Source organism: Macrobrachium nipponense, chromosome 3 (genome assembly GCF_015104395.2).
Source record: "Macrobrachium nipponense isolate FS-2020 chromosome 3, ASM1510439v2, whole genome shotgun sequence".
NCBI lineage: Eukaryota > Metazoa > Arthropoda > Malacostraca > Decapoda > Palaemonidae > Macrobrachium > Macrobrachium nipponense.
In genome coordinates this window covers 112,689,355-112,705,978 of record NC_087202.1, presented here as the reverse complement: position 1 = coordinate 112,705,978, position 16,624 = coordinate 112,689,355, and the positions used below count along the sequence as shown (strand labels likewise).

The following is a 16,624-nucleotide window of genomic DNA, read 5'->3' as shown; positions in this document are numbered from 1 at the left end:
CTGCCAAGAAGTGGTCTTCGATTAGATGTTTGTTTGCTTTAGGCTTCATGGTTAAGATGGCGTCTTAGAGCACTACTGACTGAGTACCTGCTGCTCCATTTTTTGTTCTTGCCTTGCCTTCATCTCTTGTGAATGGTTTGATGATCTGTATTGCCTAGTCAGCCCAGTGAGAATTTATGTACAAAAAACCAGTAAGATTTGTTCTTCAAACATTTTTCCACAACCTTTTAAGAAGCAGACTAGGAGTATGCTGCTCTCTTGGCTCCTTTTTGTGGTCATTGAAGTGTAGTGCCCATTTGGTGGGCCTATCTGGGACATGCATACCTATGGAATCAACTTTCTCTGCTTGAGAACAACTATGCTGTCGAGAGAAATCACAGGTTCTCATGGTTGAGTTTCATGTGAATATGTCCATTACCATTATTGCCACCCTTCATGTATTGTTTCCATTCAATGCATCATTGTGCCAGGTGTTCAATTATGTGTTTATACCTTATATTCAAATGTTTTGCATTTATATGTCAATATGCATCTGTGAAGAAACATGTGCTCAGATTTAATCCCTTCCTTGATCTGCCGAGAGGTTGGGACTACTTTGCGGCACGCACGAGCTATTGACCAATGTGAAATTTGTATGGTATTAATAAATCGTTAAGTCCCAGACTGTACTTTTGTTTGTACCTCACCTCACAGAGATTTTCAGATATTACTGGAGAAGAATTGTTCAGGTTGAAGAATTGGACCAAGAATTCCAAGCTTATTTATCATCTGTCATTTAAAGATAACTTGGAGTGACCTGTCATTCTTCGAAAGGGAACATTAAATTATTGCTGTAATAAATATAATGTATAGACTTGTGGCTGTCTTTAGGTTGGATCTAATTGTTGTGGCAAGTTATGTTTTATCTATGGGAAAGGACCATCCCACTGCCCCTCAACCCCCAACAGTAGTCATAGGATGTTTAGCCTGAAGTTAAAGGAAAGGTTTTGCAAGAAAAATTGTGCATATATATTCAAAGCACCTATTTTATTCAGCATGTGAAAAGCTTTTACTATGTGTGATTTGTGTGTTGGTAGTAAAATGAGTATGGACCAACAGTAGTTTCTTCCATACAGGCAGTCCCAGGTTATCGGTGGGGAATCCATTCTCGCTGGGGTGCTGATAAGTGAAAAGCGCCATTAACCGAAACTCAGCCATATATGGGCTTATGGTGATACATATTCAGTTAATTTTTTACTATCGCACGATAGTAAAAAATTACTACTGTAGGTATGTTGAAATGACGTCAATTAAGTAGAACAGGACTTAAATATTTTTACATTATACCTTTATTTGGTATGGAGAAAATATTGGCAAGGAAATATAGTATACAGTAATACCTTGGGATACGAATATAATTAGTTTCCGGACTGAGCTTGTTCTGGCCTTCTAAAAACACCCAAATTAATAATGATAACAATGGAAAAAACATGTTTTTTATTGCTATACTGTATAGACATACTGTACACACACAAAATATAATAAATGATTACTGTGATACGAAATAAAATGTGGTTTTATTGTGAATTCTTATCTTTGAAGTTCTTACCTTTGAGACAGACGATTGCGCTAACAATGGTGTGTGCAGAGGAGGAAGGGAGGGAGAGAGAGTTTGACAGTACCATATTGTTCGTTCATGTTTCACTATAATTTCATGCTTCATCTCCATTGTCATCAAGCGTTTTTTCTTCTCGGCCAACCTTATCACTCGCTTTCTTAGACCCATCACTTATTTCAAAGAATGTTCACAAACGCAGTGAAAATCACGTAAATAATGCAAACACAACACGGGAGATGTGTACAAAGGTCAACGACCACATAAACTGAACGAGTGAAGCGGGCTTGGAGCGCTCCTAATGCAAAATTTTGCTCGGAGCCTGGCTCTTAGTCGAGATATTACTATACTACGAAATTTTAGTTGCAGTTGTCCAATAAAAGATAAATATTTAAATCTTGTAATATTATGAAATAGGATGAAAATAGTGAACAGAATCTTTTTTTAATGCAAAAAACATGCTCCCGACACTCTATTAATGAAAAAATAAACTTAATCTAGTTCACAACAAGCCATATTTAAGCCATATTTCATAGTTCCACGTTGGCCGAGTGCATTTCGCGCTCGGCTACCAATCCGGTGGTCCGAAGTTCGATTCTCGGCTTGGCCAACGTGGAACCAGAGGAATTTATTTCTGGTGATAGAAATTCATTTCTCGATACAACGTGGTTCGGATCCCACAATAAGCTGTAGGTGCCGTTGCTAGGTAACCAATTGGTTCCCAGTCACGTAAAAATATCTAATCCTTCGGGCCAGCCCCAGGAGAGCTGTTAATCAGCTCAGTGGTCTGGTAAAACTAAGATATACTTAAGCCATATTTCAAATTGAAAGCACCTCATATAATGAAAAATATCCTTAATCCATATAAATAGAATTTGTAGAGATCTATTTACATTAAATAGAAGCAAGAAAAATGCCTTGAATTGTGTTAAATAGGGCGAAATAATCCTGCCTCTGCCCACAGCTGATTTTTCCAAACCAAAACATTGATAGCTTAGTATTTTATAATACTATACTAGTAATATGAGTGGTCTGAACCCACCATTTGACCACGTCCATATAAAGCTTCGACTTTTTTGTATTTACTGTGAAATACTAGTCTTACTTGAAATACCTAAATTTTTCTCCATGAAAAATGCAGATTGTATCAAGACCTTGCTAATTTATACACAGATGAAGCTTTTGGTTATGTAATTTATTTTTAATACATATATTACATATTAAGATTCACCAAACTTTTATACAGTTTAAGTTTCCTTGGCACTCCATTCTTCTGTGAAAATTATATTTACCATGTTCTTGCAGACCTGGCTGGGTTTGGTCGGACGGTTTACCGTGGGCTACACAAGATGCCATTGGCAAGCCGTGCTCGGGTATATGCTGACGTTAATGCTCACAGACCGCATGAGTATTGGGATTATGAATCTCATGTAATAGAATGGGGGTAAGTCTAAACAAGTATTATAGTCATTATTATTTTATATATCAAAAGTAGGTACCACACTTCTAGAAATTTTGGAGGGCGGTGCAAAAAGAAGGGAGTTACTGAATTAAGTTCAGAATTTTTGTGTAATGCCTGTCACATTTTCCAGTAATTATATGTACTAGTATAGATTAAAGTAAGCATATATTTTAAGTAATGGTTTTTCGTGTGCAATGGTCAGGTTAGTGATTGTTGTGTGTGGCTTATCAAATACACTTGTGATAGGTGAGTGTGACCAACTTAAAAATTCTAACAGTTTACAGTATCCCTTTGTCCCCCAGTTGCACCCACTTAATCCTTGCACTTGACTTCACTCGTTTCCTTTCTTCCTTCCAGCCACCAACCTCGCAACCTCTGTGACTTACAATTGTAGGAGTTTTTCCACAGTTTTACCTCTAAATCATTGACTCTTGCTTATTTACTTTCTGGATCTTTTATCATGCTGTCCAGCCACCCCAGCCAAGTTTTTTTTACTATCTTTCTGTTGAGTAGCTGAATTTGCTTAGTGTTTAATGGCCTTGAAGTGTAGAGAAATCAAAACTGCTTATTGTTCTTGACAGTTATGGCAGCATAGACTTTAACAGGATCTTTCCCATTTTTCAAAAAATTATTGCTAATTTCATTGTTCCTAAGATTGCAATTGTTTTCAGAAGATTAGTTGGATGTCCAAGTTTCCCTTCTGTTTGTGGGAAGGGAAACAATGTTGCATTACCTAATGGACTAAGTCCACCCTCATGTCCCTCTGAATAGTATAGGCCAATTTCAGTTACCCCTGTTTTAAATAAGGTGTTTTAAATAAGGTTTTGGAGAAGCTGCTCTGTAAACATCTTTGTAGGTTTGTTGAAAATGATAACCTGTTATCATCATTACAGTTTGGGTTTTGTAAAGGCCTTTCTACTTGCAACACACCCATGTCAATATCTACCATTTTGCTGTGTTCTTGATGGTGCATAGGCATGCATGGTCGGTTTAGATTTTAGTGCAGCCTCTGTTGTGTGAATTCCATAGCACTTATTTAGGCATTACTCAAGGTTCGTTGCTGCTTCCCTTTGACCCTTAGCTAAAACCCTTTTCATTCATTTTATTGTACTTCTGCTCATATTCTTTTTATTCTTATTCTATTTTACTTTCCATAGTGCAACTGTTGGGCTTTCCTACTATTACACCTTTAGAACCTTATTACTCAGTTTCCCTTTCAGTGCTAAATGACCTCATAGGTACAAGTGCTTGGCCTTTGGCCAAAATTTTATATTCATAAATTGAAGGTTGGTGGATCTTATATTGATATTTTCAGTGAATTTTTAAGTGGAAGAATCCAAGGGTCTGTATTGTTGTAGTATTCTTGGACATTAGTTCTTAATTATCTATACTAGTGACATGTGGTATGTTTTGGAGAACAAACTGATTGCCTATGCCGATGATGCTATTCATGTAGGTGTTGTTCCTTCTTTGTGCCTTAGGTTTGTGATTGCAGAATCTAGGTCATAGTCATGAGTGGAGTAGGCTTTGGGGCATGAAGTTTAGCTATTCTAAACTCAAATTATGATAGTTGCCTATTCACTGCACATTTGCTTTTGTATTCTGATTTACATATAAATGCTGTGGTTTTGAATGTCTGCTACTCAAAGATTTTAGGTGTATCTTTGGATGTAAATTGCCTTTTGAGAAGAATTTACTTAATATTTTGTCCTCTTTCTAAAAAGTTGGTGTATTGCAAATTTATTTTAGAATGTCTCTGGATGAAGCTATTACATATAAGTGTTTTAACTCTCCTCTGCCATGTTTTGAATATTGTTCTCCAGTGTGGTCTTTGGATGCAGATTCACATCTCAAACTCTCGAATAAAGTTAATGCCATCAGCTAAGCTTATTGTGCCAGCTCTTAAGTCTGACTTTTGGCATAGACGTAAAGTGAGTTAATTAAGGTGGTTGCATAAAATGTTCTACGATGACAAAGCTTTCGTTCCTTTTACTGACCCTCCGTTCTTATTCTTTTTCTTCAATCTAACTTCCATCATCTTTAGCAATTGTTTTGTAGTGCAATTGTGAGGTTTTCCTTCTGTTATCCCTTTCAAATCATCTTTCTTTTAATTTCCCTTTCAGTTCTGAATGACCTCAAAGGTCCTGGCATTTGCCCTTTGGCCTAAATTCTATGCTATATTTTATTTTATATTCTGTTGTATGATGACAAACATGTTTGCACTCTTTACCTGACCAGCTGTTTTTGTTCACAACATTTGGGAAGCTGCTCTTCCAAACAGAATGTCATTTTCTATCATCAGGGCTAGGAGTTTTATCTTGCTTACAACAAAAAGGTGGAATAATTTGCTATGTGACATTGTGGACTCTTGTGATCTCAATTGAGCAGGGGACCAATATATTACTATGACAAATTTCCGAGTTATTTTCTTAGGTATGCAAACCCATGCTTTTTGTATGGATACTTATCTGGTGCTGCTGGGACTGGTTGAAGCGGAATCGGTGTTTTAAGTTTGATGGTGTCACTTTTAAGGGGCTGCTGTTTATTGCCTTTGCACAGTATGAATAGTACTGGAGCTTATGATAATTCAAGGGAAGTTGGGCCCGGACAAGAGCCCACCAGCTCCTGAGCGCCCATTGGTGACAGTTTTCTTGAGTGCCCATTGACGACCGAAAGTTCATTGGCTCCCAAGCGTCCATTGGCACCCGAACATCCATTAGCGTCTGAGCATCCCTTGGCGCCCGAGCGTCCATTAGCGCCCAAGTGTCCATTAGTGCCCAAGCGTCGAGAGGCTATTCAGAGTGCATGTCCTTCGCCTGCCATGTGCGCTAATCCTTTCGGGGCAAGGGATTTGCTAGATATTTCCCTAGATCGAAGGGTAGAGTATACTTCATCCCAAGATCTATCAAGTCCACAACCAAATCCTCTGCTAGAAAATAATGTGTCAGTCCTTCGTGCACCTGTAGGAGCAAGACTTCATCATTTTTGGAGAAACAGGGAAGCAAGAGGAGTGGAATTTTGGATTGTAGAGGTCTTAAGAAAAGGCTACGATATTCCGTTCAAGAACACTAGTCCTATATCAAGCTCTCTGATAGTTTTGAGAGACTACTTGGAAGATTCAGAGATTCATCGCCCTTGCAGGAGAGGTTTTGTCCGTCTTGCAGAAAAAAGCAAGAGTTAGTAGGAGACCCAATAACCCCAGGATTTTACAATTGTCTACTTGTAGTGCCCAAGTCATTAGGGGGCTGGAGGCCTGTGTTGGACGTAAGCACTCTGAACCAGTTTGTGCAGAAGACAAAATTCAAGATAGAGACAAATCAGGTAGTCCTATCATATATCCATCAGGGGGATTGGATGATTCCCATCAATATGGAAGATGCCTACTTTCATATTCCAATTCACCAGAACGCAAAGAAATTTCTTCAGTTTGTCTTCAAGAACAAAGTATCAATTCAGAGGGCAGTGTTTCGGGCTTTCGAGTCTTAGCTCCCATTGTGAAATGGCTACATTTAATTGGGATAAGAGTAGTATCTCTTTACTTAGACGATTGGCTGCTTTGGTCACAAACTGAGAGAAAGTGCACAGAGGACCTGCAGAAAACTCTGTCATGAGGTCAGGAATTAGGACTGCTAATAAACCAGCAGAAGTTGCAGTTACTCCGTTGTCAGGAACTAGTCTATTTGGGGATGAGGATAGACTCAGTGAAGACTCAGTGAGTTTTTGGGCTTTTCCATCCCCACAAAGAGTGGAGTCAAGCTGGCAGAAAGTGAAACAATTTCTAGCCTTTCAAAAGTGCTCTGTGAAGGAATGGATGAGTCTATTGGGCACGCTATCCTCAATAGAACAGTTTGTGTCACTGGAGACACTGCATATGAGGAATCTACAGTTCTTCCTCAGGGCAAACTGGAACAGAAAGAAATTTCTGGACTCTCTTGTGTTCCAAATCACAAAAGAGAAAGGAGGACCTGCAGGGGTGGAAGTTAAAAGACAGACTTTTGGAAGGGAAGTCTCTGACTTTCGCTGCTTTTGTGTGTGTTTATCTATGTTTCGGCAAGAATTTCATCATGCCAATGAGGAAAAGACAAGGAAAACATCTCGCTAATATAAAGACGAAGAAAATTCGCTCTAATATGATTACAGAATATCATAATATATGCGATATTAGCGTAGTTAGTGGAGAGAGAGAGGGAGGGTTGTGTAGTAAGTAAACGCCCCCGTCTTGCCTGAAGCACACATCACACTGTCCCCCAGGCTACGATCTTTGAGCAAAGGTATCTTAATTTATTATAAATAACATAGTTTTGGTTTATTATTACCCAAAAAGGAATGTGAAATTCATAATAATCATGATTTATTAACATTGTCTTTGTAAAAAGAGAGTACAACTTCGAATTTCACCTCTTGACATTCTCTTGCATTTACATTTGCTTATCTTTGTTTTGGTAAGAATTTCATCATGCCAAAACGGGAAATACTAGGAAAACATCTAGCTAACATACAGAAGAAGAAAATTTGCTGTAATAAGCCGAGTTAGTGAAGGAGGAGAGAGAGAGAGAGTTGCGTAGGAAGGAGTGCCCCGTCTTGCCTGACGCAGTGCCCCAAGCTACGATATATGAGCAAAGGGATCATCATTTATGATTAAATTTTGATAAATAAAATAGTTTTGGTTTATTAATACACAAAAAAGAAATATACATTCATAATAATCATCATTTATTAACATTGTCGTCATAAAAATACGAAGAAAATTTTTGAACGCCCGTATCTCAAAACTATAGTTATTGACCTTCAAAATCTATCTTCTCACTTAGTTTTAAAGCTATAACAATGGAATTTGGTATATAACTCAGAAAGACATTATAGAACAATCAAATGAAGCCCTTTTTTCCAATTTTTGTTTCGTCTTTTTTTTTTTTTATAAATTTTGTTTTCCTAATTTATAGGGTTTATTTTTTTACCATAATGAAAAATTCATATCTAGCAAAAAAATGACTTTTAGAAAAAAATCTCCTCATTCAATTGGAGGTCTACATCAGGTCTATATATGGTAGTAATCCCAAGTCTTAATATTAAATATAAAGGGAGGAGATAGAATTTGAAAAATGGTTATTTTCGGGATAAGTCGCCCTGGCGTCACAAAACCGAAGGTCAGAGACGAAAATCATATGCGGTTTGGAGATGTCCCAAGTCACCTTATTAAGTGGTATGAATATCAAAGTCCTGTCCTTAAAGAATGGCATTAGCCGGCCGGCCCCCTTAAGGAGGTTCCATCAAGGGCTGACCACTCTGTCCCTGACTGCTTACAGACTGTTTGACAACTCGACAAACGAAATGGTTTTCAAACCAAGCTGCAAAAATATTGCTCAGTGCAGAAGAAAATCTTCAAGTGATGCCTTTCAGGCAAAGTGGACAGTTTTTAGATCCTGTTGTAAGAAACATAACATTTCATCTTCTAAGACATCTTTAACGGAAATAACGGATTTCCTGTTACATTTGAGGACAGCTAGGAACCTGTCAACCTCGACTATCAGAGGATATAAAGCAATGTTGGGATTGGTCTTTAAACGCAGAGAATTGGATGGCTCGATGAATGAAGATCTTTCGGATCTCTTGAGATCCTTTGATACAGAAAAGCCTAAAGGTTCGAACATCCTATTAAGCCATTGTGCAATTCATCACTGAGAGATTTGATGAGAAAGTCCCTATTCCTGGTAGCCTTGTCTACAATAAAAAGGGTGAGTGAACTAAGCTCTATGGACAAGAGAGTTGATTTGCTGAAGGTAATGCTATATGCGCATTAGCCTTGGGCTTTTTAGCAAAAAGCGAGAGCCCTTCCAAGCCTTGACCTCATTCTTTCATTATTAAAATTTGACTGACTTTGTATGACCAGAAGAGAGGTCACTGTGTCTGGTCAGAACTCTAAAATGTTTTCTGCAAAGGACAGAAAAAATTAGGGGCTTGTCCAATCATTTATGGTGGTCTGTAAAAATCCTTACAATCATTCTAAAATATCTACTCTTATCATATTTGTAAAAAAAATATATTCTAAGGCACCATCATTCTCAATACAACACTACAAACACTGGAGGGAAGAAGAGCTGCATTCTAAAGCCATCAAGCACAAATAATCATTAGAAGGCACAGTTTCAACAAAAGCCATGGTGAGAATGTTGTAAAATGTTTCTGCAGTGCCAGTTTAAGAGAAACTTGATGCCCTTTGTTTTGTGTATAGGCAGTTACCCACAGCTCCTCACAAGGGAGACTGCTAAATTTAGAACCATGTTTTTAAGCTTCAATCAGTCATGGCAGGGCCAGGAGATTATCCATGTATTGAAACCCCAGAGGAACAAGTTTTTTAGATATATAAAGGAACAAGCAGTAAGGCTAACTTTACAATGTTTTGTACTTCAACAGTATTGAAATGCTTCCTTTGAAAGTTTTCTTTACAATTAAAGATTTCTTTTGTTTTCAGGCAGCAAGATGACTATCAGCTTGTCAGAAAACTTGGCCGAGGAAAATATTCAGAAGTCTTTGAGGCTGTGAACATCAACAATAATGAGAAATGTGTTGTGAAAATTCTTAAGGTAATAACCCAGTTTTTTAGTGAAGCGTGTTGGTGAGTTTTTTCTAGGTAACCAACCTCCTCTTGTTTTTCTTTTTTTTTCTGAGTTTGTAGGTTTCTGTTGAATTATTAGGAAGCATAATTTCTTGTTATAATTTTTTAATAATGGAAGTTTGACATTTAAGAATACTGTAAAGCCACTTTCATTTATAGTTGACTGATTACTGCAATTAGACACACTATTACTTTCAAGAAGAAAATTTAAGTGGAGAGAGATGTCGAGGCATGATTGCAAGTGTGAATTTAGCATAAAAAACATGATGAATGTTAATATGGATGGTGTAAAATGGAGGCTGTCGGTTATAAAACTTATCTTAGATGGCGAGGCACCATAAGAAAGAACCTTCTTCAACAGTGAGGCACCACAGGACAGAATCTTAAGTGCTATCATTTTTTTCCTGAGGGGTAGAACAGAGAACAGAGCATAGAATTTTATAAATGGGAACATATCAATACCAAGTTGGTTGAGAATCCCATCAAAGACCAAACCAGCCTGAGAAGAGCTTTTATGAGGCTCAGAGGTCTGGATAAAGTTACTAATCCTTTATAATATGATAAAAAAAACATCAAAGACCAATAACTTGTGTACCACCACCAAGGATATCCTCCAGAGCTCTCAGAACCCAATGATTTTAGGCAGAATACTCATCAAAGAAAGTAATTTGAGAGGCAAAAGTACATCATGAGGAGATTCTGTTAAGGATCATGTATTTAATCTGTACAGAGATCCAGCAGCATTGTTGCCAGGGATGGTAATACTACCTAATAATTTTTAATAAGTGACAAAGAGATTTGATCAGTGTGATGGTAAACTCCACTCAGTTATGCCAGTCAAACTGGAAACTCATAGCACATGTACAAATTGATACCAATAAAAGATACCATTATAAAATGACAAAATGAAAAAAAATTCATCTGGTACACCAAATAAGAATGTAGGGAAACATTTACGAAGTTCATTGGTTTTATAAATGGCTGTGATTTTTTAGGGGTGTACAGGTTATTTTATGTAATTAAACTGCTTATCAGTTATAAGATTTGTCTTGCTAAATGGCTTTGAAAGTTTCCTTTACCAACAAGGGGCAAAATTTACATTCAGCAGTAGGCAGAACTTCCACTAAAACTTATATTCAAGCATTAGGCAAAATTTCCTATAACCCATTGCCCCGCCCAATATCACTTGCAGTTTGTTCCCTAGCAATCATGGCACTCATGCATGTGCACTTCTAGCCTTTCAATAAATGTAAAAATTGCCTTTTGTCAGAAGATCCAATAGTCTATCATCCACCTTAATAAAAAAAAAATTATAATGGGAGTTGGGCAATTTAGGGTAAAAATTTGCAAATTTATATAAATGTAACTTGCTTGGGATGGATGTGATATAACTCACTCATTTATAAATTAGGCTCCAAACTGTTAAATGGCTACTGTTGGTTTTTGTCAAATATTCTGATATCAGTTTTTTTTTTTTCCCTAGCCTGTTAAGAAAAAGAAGATTAAAAGAGAAATTAAGATCTTGGAGAATCTTCGAGGTGGGACAAATGTGATCACACTCCAAGCTGTAGTGAAAGATCCAGTTTCCCGTACTCCCGCTTTAGTGTTTGAGCATGTAAACAACACCGATTTCAAGCAGTTGTATCAGACACTAAATGATTATGATATTCGTTACTATTTGTATGAACTTTTAAAGGTAAGTTGTATAAATATATTAATGCAAGCTTTTTTTTTTAACAGCAATGTTTAGGTATTAAAGAATAATGACATTCCTTTCTTTCATTATAGTATTTTTTAAAAATATTTCGTAAACAGAACACCAGTTATCTCATATGTTGTAATTATTTCCTTGTTCATTGTGGTACTCAATTACCTGATTACTCTGGATTACCTGATTACTCAGAGTACAGTAGAACCCCAGACCTCGACGTTAATCCTATCCAGAAGAGGCGTCGAGATGTATTTCAGTCAATTCTTTCCATAAAAAATAACTGAGAGGATTAAGCCATTCTTGACCACCTGTTGTTGCCATGAGACGTCCTTTTTTATTTTCAAATGTATACTGCATGAAAAAAACTGGCCTACATCCAATGCCGCCGTATTACCAATGGATGACTGAGTGCCATAGACTAGGCTAGGTATAATATGCACTGTACTGGGTAGGCACAAAACTTAGTTACTAATAATAAAACATTGAAAAACAAATCTTAATTATTATAGTAAATTCATAAATATTGAAAATAAGATACCAAATGAGTCACACAAATGCCTCATTCTCATACTTTTCAGTAATCTCCCTAAGTTCAATTGTGGTTCTTATCATTTTCAACTTCTGCTTGTCTGCAATGGCTGTCTTTGGACCCATGAGTGAATGAAAATACAGTACACAAAGCCACAAAAACTAAGGAAATATTTCTGTACAAGCAGGCACTTACTCAACACAATAGCAGCAGAGTGAGCTAGCTTCAAACAGCGTCACCAACAACGCAAATTAGAGGTGACTTACCGAAGCACTTGTTTACAGAAATATGGTTCATCCGGGCAGATTCCTTTTTTTTTTTTTTTTTTTTTTTTTTTTTTTTTTTTTTTTTTTTTTTTTTTTTTTTTTTTTTTTTTTTTTTTTTTTTTTTTTTTTTTTTTTTTTTTTTTTTTTTTTTTCCCCCAGCTCTGCTACAAAATTTACTTTAAATTTTGCATCAAAATCCAAATATGTCGAGTTCTAATATGGTTGAGGACCGGGATTCTACTGTAGTTTAATTTCATCCCTGAATATGATGCTGTGCAATACACCAGTCTTTAATATTGCTATTTTTGGCTTGTTACACACTCACTAAGGTTCACCAAGTAATATCATCCTTATAGTCTTTCTGTCAGTAAACTGCAAAACCACTTGAAAAGTTGACATAATTATCCCTGCTTGTACTGTGTGATTGGTTGATTTGGACAGTATTTTTTCATTATCACAAGTTCATATATGTGATAAAAACTTTTATAATCTACAGTTTGATTGTATAAAAAAAAGGCACTTATACAAGAGTTACATTTTACATCTGTATATTCACACCAACCATCTATGATTCTTATGTATTTTCTCTCTTAAATGCATTTATTTAGTATTCCTACTTTTTTCTGTATTGCAGAATTTATTTACTTGGTGTAGCTTTGACCATGTGAAATGTATTTAAATTGATTTGAACATTTAATCTTCTATTTACAAGACACACTAACTTTGCTTTCCTCTTTATAGGCTTTAGACTACTGTCATAGTATGGGAATAATGCATCGAGATGTTAAGCCTCATAACGTTATGATTGATCATGAAAATCGTAAGTTACGTCTCATAGATTGGGGTTTAGCAGAATTTTACCATCCAGGCCAGGAGTATAATGTGAGAGTGGCATCCAGATATTTTAAAGGGCCTGAGCTCCTTGTAGATTATCAGGTATGTACATGAAATTTTCTTCTGTAAGTTTAAACTACAGTGCATGGTACAGTTGCTTTCAATTTGTTTTCAGATGCTAAGTTTTTTTTTTTTTTTTTCCCTTTAACATATAAATTACAGGTATAATAGAGGTATGTTCTTCACTTCCAGATGTATGACTATTCACTTGATATGTGGTCCTTAGGATGTATGCTGGCCAGTATGATCTTCCGTAAAGAACCTTTCTTCCATGGTCATGATAACTATGATCAGTTGGTGCGAATTGCAAAAGTCTTGGGAACAGAGGAGCTCTATGAGTATGTTGAAAAATATCAGATAGAACTAGATCCTAGGTTCAATGACATTCTTGGAAGGTAAGTTTAAATTACTATTACTGTGTACATGAATTAGAGTTGGGAAATGTCTGATGCCAAAAATTAATGTCTTAATGTAGGTTACACTTTCAAATGGTACGGGAAATGTCTGATGCCAAAAATTAATATATGTCTTAATGTAGGTTACACTTTCAAATGGTACATACTCTTTCCCTATAGCCTTCCTATTTGTTACACTCCCAGTATCTCGTACTCTGTAGCATATGAGTCTTTAGTAGTATTAATTAGATGCCAGTGAGCTATGGGTCCCTGTGGCATGCTTAGCCTGAAATAAAATAGGTTGAAAAAAGAAGTCATGCCAGATGTTTTACCCAGCTTTGTAATGGTAATTCTTGGCCTTGAAACTAGGAATCAGTTTTTTCAGGTGATGCATCGTTCAGTTGTAGGGGAAACTTTCCACCTCAGGCAATGGATTTATCAAAGTTGCAAGCCACCTGAAGGTGAAAAATTTAAAGGATGTAAGACAGTGGTACCAAAGCCTAACTGTACACTTTTAGTAGAGATGTACAGTGGCACGTCAACATAGTGGATTTTATAACTTGAGATTGAGTCTGGTAAAAAGGGTAAAATTTTGTACTTAATGGAGAAATCCAGTAAGTACGATAGGGTTATCAGACAGTACGATGGGGTTATTGGACAGTAGACTGAGGCTTCTATTTTGTGCTTGTAAGGGCTGGAGGGTAAATGAATGAACAAATGCACTCATGTTTATTGATGCTTCCCTGGCTGTGCCTCTGAAGGTGGGTAGTGAACACACACCACCCACACTTTCCTTTGTGCATTTTGTTAGGAAGCAGTAAGCACTTACCATGGGCACAGTATTCTCTCTCCCCCTCTCTCCTATATTATTTTTATTGGCATGACTTAAATGCATTACGTGCTGTACTGCACTCAGTACATTAATGTAGTGTTGCAAATTATTTAGTAATGTCGGAAAGTGTACATGGAATATGCAAACGTATACAGTAAGACCTTGACATACAAGCTTTCCAAGATACGAGCCAGCCTCTGAGCAAAATTTTGCATTGAGACATGAGCACGCTTACAGATGCTAATTCTAGATGGCTGAGTGCTTGGGAACGCTCTAAGCCCATTTCACTTCAGTTCACGTGGTCGTTGACATCCGTACACATCTCCCGCATTGTGTTTGCGTTATTTACGTGATTTTCGTGTATTTGCGAACATTTTTTGTAATAAGTGATGGGTCATAAGAAGGCACGTAATAAGGTTGGCAGTGGGAAGAAAAAACGCACGATGACGATGGAGACGAAGCATGAAATTACCGAGCAGCTGAGGGTGGGGAGACATCAACGCCAGCTAGGGAGACATTTAAAGGTAGTCGTGGATGGTTCGGTAATTTTAAAAAGCGAACTGGGATCCATGCGGTTGTAAGGCATGGGGAAGCTGCGAGCTCAGATGTGAGAGCTGCGGAGTACGTTGAACGTTTTGGTGCACTTATGGCTGCAGAAGGTTACATCCCCCAACAAGTCTTCAGCTCTGATGAAACAGGATTTTTATTTTGGAAAAAGCTGCCATGGAGGACATTCATCACGGCTGAAGAGAAGAAACTGCCGAGCCACTAACCCATGAAGGATAGATTGACTAGCCTTATGTGCTAATGCCAGCAGTGACTGCAAGATCAAACCACTGTTGGTGTATCACTCCGAGAACCCACGAACTTTCAAGTCACAATATCTTGAAAGTAAAACTTTAAGTGTTGTGGTGAGATAATACAAAGGCATGGGTTACCAAGCTTTTTTCATGGAATGGGTAAATCTGACATTTGGTCTGGCAGTCAAGAAATATTTGCTGGAAATAACTTGCCAGTGAAATGTTTTCTCAGCCTACATAATGCCCCTGGCCACCCTCCAAGTCTTGAAGGTGACATTCTTGATGAATTTGATTTCATTAACCCTTAAACGCCTAAGCGGTATTTCAGAAATCGTCTCTCGTATGCCGGCGGAGTTCGGGAGTGAGCGCCGAAACGGAAAAAAAATTTTTTTTAGTTCATTTTTGGCTCCTTTTTTTTCTCATTGCCTGAAGTTTAGTATGCAACTGTCAGAAATGAAAAAAATTTAGTCATATATGAATATTGGGATATATGGCAGTGCAAAAAAAATTTAATACATAATTGTATAGAAATCGCGCTCTGAGCAAAACGGTTAAAGGTAACGAGTTAAATTTTTTTCATTGTACTATTGTACACTGAATTGCGATCATTTTGGTATATAACACATTGTAAAATGATCAAAGCAACGCAGAGAAAATATTATCACAAAATGATGCATGAATTTGTAATGCGCGGACTTAAAAAAAAGTTTTTGAAAAATTCATCATAAATCGAAATATTGTGCTAGAGGCTTCCAATTTGTTTCAAAATGAAGATAAATGATTGAATATTACTAGACTGTAAGAGGTTTAGCTTACAATTGCTTTTTCAACCATTTTGGTAGAGTTAAAGTTGACCGAATGTTGAATTTTTTTTATTTATTGTGTTTTATATACAAATATTTCAAAAATGATTAAAGCTACAATCTTGAATTATTTTTTGTTGTATTTTACATAAAATTGCGCACATTTTCATATATAAAATTCTATGTAATGGCTAGTATGAAATGGAGCAAATATTACAACAATGTGACAAAAGCATTTCGATTTGTGGCGGAGATTCTGCCTGTGGAGGGAAGGAAAAAGTTTTTTTTCAAAAATTCACCATAAATCAAAGTATTAATGCTAGAGACTTCCAATTTATTTCAAAATGAAGATAAATGATTGAATATTACTAGACTGTAAGAGAGTTAGCTTACAATTGCGTTTTTCGACACTTCCGGGCGAGTCAAAGTTGACCGAACGTAGATATTTTTTCTATTTATCGCGATTTATATGCAAATATTTGGAAATAAAAAAAAAAGCTACAACCATGAATTATTTTTTGTTGTATTCTACATGAAATTGCAGACATTTTCATAAATAAAACTATATAACGGCTGATATGAAACGGTGCAAATATTACGACAATGTGACCTAAGCATTTCGGAGATTTGCGGCGGAAATACCGCACGTGGAGAGAAGAAAAGTTTTTTTTTTTTCAAAAATTCACCATAAATCAGAATATTGTGCTAGAGACTTCCAATTT

General features: G+C 36.7%; 1 protein-coding gene across 2 annotated transcripts in view; it reads left to right on the top strand.

Annotated features, from left to right (window-relative positions):
• The window catches only part of LOC135221973 (casein kinase II subunit alpha), a 51,654-nt gene that overhangs the window by 19,284 nt on the left and 15,746 nt on the right, over nt 1–16,624 (top strand). For both annotated transcript variants that reach the window (XM_064260056.1, XM_064260057.1), the window contains exons 2-6: nt 2,900–3,038; nt 9,529–9,640; nt 11,156–11,368; nt 12,920–13,114; nt 13,265–13,467. In XM_064260056.1, the coding sequence (XP_064116126.1) occupies nt 2,944–3,038; nt 9,529–9,640; nt 11,156–11,368; nt 12,920–13,114; nt 13,265–13,467 (818 nt within the window). In that variant the 5' untranslated portion in view covers nt 2,900–2,943. The remainder of the gene's footprint in view (nt 1–2,899; nt 3,039–9,528; nt 9,641–11,155; nt 11,369–12,919; nt 13,115–13,264; nt 13,468–16,624) is intronic.